Consider the following 9,086-nt stretch of genomic DNA (forward strand, 5'->3'; position numbering starts at 1 on the left):
TTTCAACCATAGCTAGTTTGGACTCCAAAAGAACATCAACCAGCTTTTCTCTACTTGACGCCAAGTAACCTATACAACGAAACTCCACCCTCAAAGAATTAAAATTGGCCACCATGATGATTTTCAACGGAATGTGCTACAGGCTGACAGCAATTCCTAACGATGAGTTCCAACACAAGATGAGTACGGCCCACCAAGAATACAGACACGCAAGTTTCAGTAGATCACTTAGATGATGCCTGGCTTTGCTTATTTAAAAATCCAGGGGCCGGCCCGGTGGCGCAAGCGGTTAAGTGCGCGCGTTCCGCTGCGGCGGCCCAGGGTTCGCCGGTTTGGATCCCAGGTGCGCACCGATGCACCACTTGGCAAGCCATGCTGTGGCAGCCTCCCATATAAAGTGGAGGAAGATGGGCATGGATGTTAGCCCAGGGCCAGTCTTCCTCAGCAAAAAGAGGAGGATTGGCAGATGTTAGCTCAGGGCCGATCTTCCTCACAAAAAAAAATAAAATAAAAATCCATACACCTGCTTTCCTTAATACTCCCAGCATCAGGTGTGACAACTGCCTAGATGTAATTTTCCAGTAAAGGTGTATCCGATGAATTCATGACTGTGCTATGTATTTGGGGGGAAGTGGCCCACTTTCCTATTATAGGTAAAGCAGGAGGGATTTACCGGTGTTCTGGTGACTTAATTCTACTTGCCCACTTCTGAGACCGTGAAATACAATCTCCATCCAGCGTCTTTCCCTTTTCTTCAACTTGCTGACCTCTTCCCCACTCCTAGAGAGGATTCACCTCAACTCCCAGGAAGAAGCCCTCTCTTCTCCTTTGGCCTTCATGGTGGCCCCTGCGCCATGCTTTGAGGACTGCCTATGTACGTGATGAAACAGACAGGAGAAGGGGACGATGTGACTGTGTGTGTTGTGTTTGTGCTCAGAGAAGTGTTCAAACAAAAAAAGGGAGGATCTCTTCCTGTAAGTGTTATTTTATCTTAAATATCTTTCTAGTTGTCATCTTTGGACTGTTCTCAGACACCGAACGACTTGAGCTCCTTCCCACATGCCACAGAAGGATGGCGTTTACGTCCCGCTTTCCTTCACACCCAGACTGAACTGCACAAGCTACCTCCTAGCCCTCTCTATTAGCCCCACAATCGCATATTGTATTTATAGAGCTCTGTTGTTTCTTTTTCACAACAACAATACAGCCAATAGCTTCCTCTTTTCTTAGAAGGCAGCCTCTGGACAGAACTCTATCGTGGTCTCATGTGATGTTCTGTGGGTATTTTTAAGTGATTTCCCTCCCAGACTCAGAGCTCCCTGAAAGCTAACACAGTACCCTGCTCACCTCTGTATCCCGAGAACATAGTAGGCAGAAAATAAACGTCTGCTGAGTCAAATAAGTGAACAATAGACTTGAAAGAGATTTCAGAAAGAGAATCAACAGGACTATTTGGTGTTGTGGCATACAACTGTTTTGTAGCATTTCCTTAGAGTAAAAATTAGAGTTAATAGCTTGTGCAATAACAGGAAAGATATTTAAATCATTCAATGGTAACAGATGTCATAATTACATGGCAGCTTAGGATAATGGCACTTATTAAACGAGCAACTTTACACAAAACACTTAGCCTTTCTGAGTCTAAGTTTGCCCTTCTATTAAACCAAAAAGAAAGAAAAGGTGAGAAAGGTAGTAATAATATCTATTCTACCTAATCACAAAGTCACAGCGAAGCTCAAATGACATAATGTATAAGATCATTACACAAATATAATGTATTATCAGACAGATTTAAACAAATAATTCTCATCATTAGTGTTACTTTCTGTACACGCACTTGACTAAAACATATGAATAAAGTTCAGACAACAGAGCTTATTGTCAAACATATAATAAATATTATAATATTATAATATTTGTGCATTATGAAAAAATTTTCAATCCTGGGAATACTTGCAGAAACCTCCTACCTATTCAATTCATCTATAGAAAAGCTCGTGATTACGTGTAAGTTCAATTTTAAATGACTCTCCAGACAGTTTCGGGCTGTTCTTTCTGGTGCAGAAGCAGGAGGCTTCACCCACCGAGTCCAGGTGACGCACTGGAAGCAGCAGACGCAGCACAGGGCTCCGCACCGCGCTCTGCAGCACACAGCCAAGGAGGCAGAGACCTGCATTTCAGTTCAGAGTTGGCTGAGCCAGGACCAAAACCTGCAGCTGCAAATAAAGGCCAGCACAAAGAAAATTCTTTAACAGCATACAGCTCAGACTATCACTATGATTAGGACTACCTACAACCTGAACCTAAAAAAAAAGAATAAAATCAAGGAATGGGTGCACCAAAGCCAGCAACACACGATAAACACAGAGTTAAAGCACCGTTTTTATTTCAGAAGAAAAAAGTACTTTTGTCAGAGCAGTAGCTGTAGAGAAAATGTAAAACAAACAAACCAGCACAGGTTCGTTCAAAATTTGCTACAGACATCACAAATAACACCATGCTACAGATGCGGGGCTGCTGGCTTGTTTTAATTTCATTTGAATTCCTAAAAATGTCTACGGACTTCTCCGGTCAACCATCCTCTGTACTTGAAGCAAGAGAGAAAGACAGCTGGCTGGGATGCTGACACTGCAGGCACAGGGTTTTCCTACTGTATTTTTTCCCGTTATCCACGGCTAAAAGAGATGAATACAGGATAACGTAGCATAAAGCTACAAGAAACCAACTCAAACGAAGTCATATGCCAACCAAAACAATCCTGCAGTGGAAAGCAAACCATGCACTTGTCCTGAAACTGTTTAAGCCTCGGCATCCACAGTTTCTATGTAGGAGTCTCACACCTTGCTGAAGGAGAGAAAGGTGAGCTCATCAGTGTGAGTCCTAGAAACAGTTCCTCGGAATCCTCTCTAGAAACACCCAGAGAAGTAAACAATAATCAGCTGGAAGCAGATATAGCAGGAATGAGGAGCTTCCAGGATTTCCCTCTCCGTGTAAAAGCAATCAACTACTATTTTTTATTTTATTCTGACGCAAACATCCAGCCAAACCTCTCTCTCTCTGGCTAATCACAGATAGCTGATCTGTTACTATAAAGTAACTGCTTTAAAAGTCAGACTTGAATGGAAGTCATCACAGATTTAATGACAATGCTTTAGTCTAGAAGAAAAAGGAGGTACCTTCACAGGCAAAACCCACGGTAATGCCCTAAACACTTCACAGAAACAAACTGATTCTGGGAACTGACTGGCCAAAGAATAACTTCCCAACTGATTAATTGAAAAATAATACGTTGGTAATTAAGGGCAAATGAAAACAGCACCTCCCTATACATTGGGAAAATCTCACAGGGGGTTATTAAAAATAATTATTTCCTTCCATGCCCAACTGGATTTATAACACTCAAATCTATTTCTGGTTTTTTTTGCTGTAAAGGATTGAGGGAGCTGGGGAGATAATGCCTTGATAAGTAAAGAAAAAATCAGAACTCTCTCCTGGGAACTTGTCACATTCTTCTTTTCCAATCAACAATTTTTAATCCACGTGAAAAATGCTAGTGAAGGGGGCCTTCGGCAAGGAACTCAGGAAGAATATGCAACTCTGGGGACACCAGCACGGTACTGACATCAAGCTTGGAGAAAAAGCTGCTTTTGTCTGAGGCAGCCTGTGATAAAAACAGGAACTTTATGGAGAACTGATCACAACTGCAGAAGAAGCCTGATCACATGCCCACGACAGAGCAATGTTTCTCTCATTGTTGTCCAAGAGACTTCTCTCATCACAGTGGCTTGATTTATTCCATTCTTTTAACTCTCAAAATAAATCCTACCCTCCTCGTACCAATCCATTGTCAAAAGAAAGAGGGTGCCGGCCAGGATTTGCATGTAACCGGTAGCCGCCTCTCCCTCCCTCTTCAAAGACTCCAAAAGGTGATCGGATGCGGAAAATCCAGCCCGAATACAGGCACCAGGAAAAACGCTTGTGACAAAGGTGGTGGAAAAGCAGCCCCGTGCGTCTCACGTTGGGTTAATGCCGGTTAATGCCACAGCTTCTCATCTCCCCAGGACCCTCCACGGCCCACCCTGCTTCTAACCACTCCTGTCACTGGGGAAGCACCTCGCATTGTTAAAGAAGGAGGAAGAAGTGCTGCGGATTCCCATGTGTCTTTCTCTTTTTCTGAAGAGGGGAAAGGGGACTGAAACAGGCGTGGGGCCCTCCCCTCGAAAAGCGTAGAGGAGGACAAGCGAAAGCTGTCAGCCACCCGGCTCGCAGCCTCGCCCCCACCCCCACCGTGCCCAGACGCCAGGGCAGGAGCGGGAGGGCGCAGCTTTGTCTCGGCTTCTGGCGGGCAGGGAGCGCAGAAGCAGCCTGGGCCTGGGGAGGACCTCCCCCCAGCCCCTCCTGAACCCCCGCCCCGAGAACACAATGAACCACCCGGGAAACCCACTTCGCGGAGTGGGAGAGGACGGCAGACGAGCCTCAGCGGCCGGCCAGATTTCCGGCAGCCTCCTCCCCTCCCCGCACGGCCACCAGGGCGCGCGGCGGGACCCGGGCTCCCCCGGCCGCGCTCCGCAGCGGCGCCCGCGCCCCCGCCCGCTCCTACCCTCAGAGAGCTCCAGCTCCAGCTCCGCCAGCTGCGCCCGCACTTCGGCCGGCAGCGCCGCCACCGCGGCCGGCGCGGGCTCCAGGCCTCGCTCCGCCATCCCGGCTCCGCCAGCCGCACTCCGGAAGACAAGAGAGGGCGCCGAAGGAGGGACGGACTGACGCGGGCCCACACCCCGGCTACAGGATCCGGCTCCGGCCGCCGAGCGCCGCCAGCGCCGCCGCTGCCGCCGCCGCCATGAACGAGGGTCACGTGAGCGTGGCGGCCCCGCCCCCGGGCCCAGGACGCTCCGCCTCCGCAGCCGAGTCCCGCTGAGGACTCGCGAGCTTCGGGCGCCCTCTACTGGGAATTTCTGAAACTACGAGCCCCAGCCCGCCACCCCGAGTTCTCCTAGGAGAAATGGGCTCATGGTGTTGATGTTCGCGTGGACACGTAGAGTTTACGTTTTACAAACTCACGACCAAGAAGGTTTCAGAAGCCCCAGGCCCTACTTTTTCCAGTTCTCTTCACTTAGTAGTGTATGCCGTTGTCTTGCCCCTTCCTCCATTTTCCCCCGATTGACACCTACTCATTTATAAGGACCTGAACACAAGCCACTTCTTGTACTGGGGCTTCCCTGTCCTATGGTCCTATTTGCCAGAAACTTTGTTTCTATTTCAGTTCCAGCATCTAAGACAATGGAGGGAGAATATGCTTCCTCCTACCTAGACTTCCAACTACTTGCAAGAGGGGAACTCACTCTTCTTTATCTTTTTATCCTCCTCAGTGTATGACTTAACAGGTGTTCCAAAAATATTAATATTTTAATTCAATATAAGGAGGATCCAAACATTTGTGTGTGTTTACCAGGAGCTACTGGGCAGACACTTTAAATTCTCATTCATATTGTTTCTTTAATAGTGTTGGATCTTTTTATAATGCCAAAGCTCCCCTTCACAATTTGAGTGCTTCTAGTGTTTTCACTTTCCTTCCATGCTGACCCAAAACTGGCCCTCTGAGAGAAAGGAACTCCACATCTATTCACTAGGAGTTTTTAGACAGTTTTATATCATTCACGGGCTGGAAGGAAAAAAAATTTTTTTAAGCTGAGAAAAGAATTTCAGCTTGAAAAAAAATGTGACGTCATGGCTGATTGAGGGGTGGACTTGGAAGTTTCCTTTTAACTACAACAATGTAAGAAGAATCTGTAGGAATATATTTACATATGTCCTCTGGTTTACATGAGGACTGCTGCATGTTTTTTATTTTTATTTTTTTTTTTAAAGATTTTATTTATTCAGTTTTTTCCCCCCAAAGCCCCAGTAGACAGTTGTATGTCATAGGTTCACATCCTTCTAGTTGCTGTACGTGGGACCCGGCCTCGTGTTGGAGGGAGAAGTGGTGCCTCGGGGCGCTCCTGGGATCCGAACCCGGGTCGCCAGCATCAGAGCGCGCGCACTTAACCGCCAAGCCACAGAGCCGGCCCTGCTGCATGTTTTTTAAAAGGCTTCAAGTTCACTGACATTCCTCCCATCAAAAAGTGAGGTCCATGTCCCCTCCCCTGAATCTGGATGGGTTTCTGACTGCTTTGACCAATAGAATATGGCACAAAGTACAGCACAGGGAATATAGTCAATCATATTGTAATAACTGTCTATGGTGACAGATGGTTACTAGACTTATCATAGTGAACATTCATAATGTATATAAACGTCAAACCACTATGTTGTACACCTGAAACTAATATAATATTGTATGTCAACTATATTTCAATTTAAAAATATAATAAAATAAATTAAATTAAAAATAAAGATAAAAAAATAATAGGGCACAAGTGACACCATGTACTTTCGAGGTTAGGCGCTGGAAGGCCAAGCAGCTTCCCTGGTTCTGCTGGAATGTTCCTTCTCCAGAGAACCCTTCCCAGGATCCTCCCTCCCAGGACACTCTTTCTGAGAACCCAGCAGCGATGCAGGGAGCTGGCCACATGGAGGCCATGTGAGGTGGCCTGCCCACCTGTCCCAGCTAAGCTCAGCCTTTTAGTCATCCTAGCCCAGGGTGAAGAAGCCTCCAGATGATTCCAGCCCCCAGACCACACCAACTCCTATTGAGGCTGAATATGCCAGCTTCTCACTCCCCGCCCCCCTCCTTGGCAGGTGTGTGATCCACTGAGGGAACTCTTGGAAGGGGAGCGTCTGGGGAGGATTTTCCTCCCTGATGAGAGATGCACAGGAGAAACTGCCTCTTCACTTCCTTCCCATATTTGGATGTTGTCTTGTCCAGTGCCTCAGCAGTCATCTTACAACCATAAGGGAAAAGCTAAGAGAGGTACAGAGACGTCCCTAGAACTTGACAGAATTTGTCTGCTAAAATAGCAAGTCCTAGAACCATCTCTATTGGGTTTCTCCTTCTTGTTATATGAGATAATAGGTTTAAACTTTTTTAGTTGAATATTCTGCTATTTACAGCCCAAATCTTCCCATCTGATACTAAATTTGTTACCAAAAATGAGGTATTACGGGTGAGCAAAATGTAAAACAGCCAAGTACGGTTGCAAAATGTCTAGTGAACTGTGACAACACAGATCACATATAGACTGGGGTGGTTTTGCCAAGGGAAATGATCCAAAAAACTCAGGATTCAGGGGGTGAGTTGACTACTTGATGTGGCTTTCAGTAAATTCATACAAGAGATAAACCGTCTGAAGATGTCCCCTCTGAGGACGGTGGCAGGGTGGAATATGGCTTTGCATTTCAGGCTGCAATCTAGGTTGACAGGGACGGCCGAGTGAGGCTTTGTTGGCTTGGAGAAGCCCATTTCTTCTATGCCCAAGTGAAATCTAGGATACACAGAAGCACAAACATGAGAGATTTAACAGGTGATAAAACTGAAAAGATTGGGGCTCCAGATCTCTGGAGGACCCCAGGACCTTTCATTAAACAGTCTTTGTCAGATGAAGGGGGTACATTTAGTAATGAATACAAAAGCCTGGCAGAAAAGATCCAATTTAGGGTGGTCTTCTCCCCTGAGGTCATTAATTTCAAATTGTCTCAAGGAACAGACCTCTAAACTAAAGGAGAAGGGGTATTTGCTGAGCACAGGGACAGGAGCCGCGAGGCAGACGTTCTCAGGCTTAACGACGGATCAGTGCTGTCCGACAGAAATACAATGTGAGCCATGTGTGTAACGTTAAATTTACCGGTAGCTACATTAAAAAGGAGAAAGAAAAGCACATCTCAATTCAGACTAGCAACATTTCAAGTGTGGCTAGTGGCTACCATATTGGACAGCACAGGTCTAGATACAATCTTTACCTGCTTTATTAGCACATGGAATTGACTGGATTAAATAGTCCAGAAGCCCACTGAATTTTTGAAGAAAATGTATTGCCAAAGACACTGCAAACCCGGCTTTAACCGCCTCTACTTATTCCACACTTAAAGCAAACCCTAAACTCCCAGCTCCCACCCACAGGAAAAGAGCTGCCAAAGTTCTGCAGCCCCCAAGAAGGACATATACCCAAGGCCCATATTAGGGATGCCAGTGAAGGACGATGGATGACCAAGACACTCCCGGAGATCAGAACCAGAGGCTGCCAGACTAGCTAACTAATTTACTCCATTTGCCAGAGTAGGGCATCCTCACTTAGTCCAGTCAGGCAGTGTGGTAGAAAGTTTGCAAAAATGGCTGCACTACCCTCTTCCTCAGGCCCTCCCCGCCACAGTATTCACCACCCTTAGGTAGACCCCTCCTGTACATTGGGTTTGATCATATGACTTGCTTTGGCCAATGAGACAATAGCAAATATGACACAGGGACATGGAAAGTGCTCATGCCTTGGGGCTTGCCCCTCTCTTTCTGCTTTTGGAAACTCTGAAACCACTGCCTTGTGAATGAGCATATGCTAGACTACTAGATGAGGAGAGATATGGCCCAGCTACCCTCCTTGTCCCAGACAAAACCCAACCGACTGGAAGGTATACGAGTGAGGCCATAGACTGCCAGTTGATCACAGGGCCACGAGTGAGCCCTGCTGAGCCTAGCCCAAATGGCCAATGCACATGAGCAAAAAACAGTTGCCGTTTTAAGCTATTAAGTTTTGTCGGTTTGTTACACGGCAAAAGCTGATAAAAACCGGTATGGAATGTGCTCAGGAACAGTGTCTACTGAATGTTTCCTTTCTGAATGGGAGTATTATTGGACTTACACTTCCTAGTCTAGCATAGTCTTTTGCAGTGATTTTCAAATTTTTCATGCATCAGAATCATGTGGAAATGTTATTAAAACACAAATTGCTGGAGCCAAGCCAGAGTTCCTGATTTCGTAGGTTTTGGATGTGGCCCAATAATTTTCATTTCTATCAAGTCGCATGGTGATGCTGATGCTGCTGGTGTGAGGATCACGCTTCGAGAACCATTGGTCTGTTGGACGTGTTGGAAAGAGTTAACTTGTCTTGTAACTCCAGGTTGCTGGTCCATGAGGAATCATCTCCAGACCTGAAGGAGAA

At 46.3% G+C, this 9,086-nt stretch overlaps 1 protein-coding gene across 3 annotated transcripts in view; it reads right to left on the reverse strand.

The window, feature by feature from the left end:
* Positions 1-4,813, reverse strand: part of DIP2B (DIP2 acetate--CoA ligase B (putative)) — a 212,838-nt gene extending 208,025 nt beyond the window's left edge. For all 3 annotated transcript variants that reach the window (XM_004429014.3, XM_014786452.2, XM_014786451.2), the window contains exon 1: positions 4,601-4,813. In XM_004429014.3, coding sequence (XP_004429071.1) covers positions 4,601-4,700 — 100 coding nt within the window. In that variant the 5' untranslated portion in view covers positions 4,701-4,813. The remainder of the gene's footprint in view (positions 1-4,600) is intronic.
* Between the last annotated feature and the right edge of the window lie 4,273 nt (positions 4,814-9,086).

Source organism: Ceratotherium simum, chromosome 17 (assembly GCF_057802395.1).
Source record: "Ceratotherium simum simum isolate JZ-2026a chromosome 17, ASM5780239v1, whole genome shotgun sequence".
Taxonomy (NCBI): domain Eukaryota; kingdom Metazoa; phylum Chordata; class Mammalia; order Perissodactyla; family Rhinocerotidae; genus Ceratotherium; species Ceratotherium simum.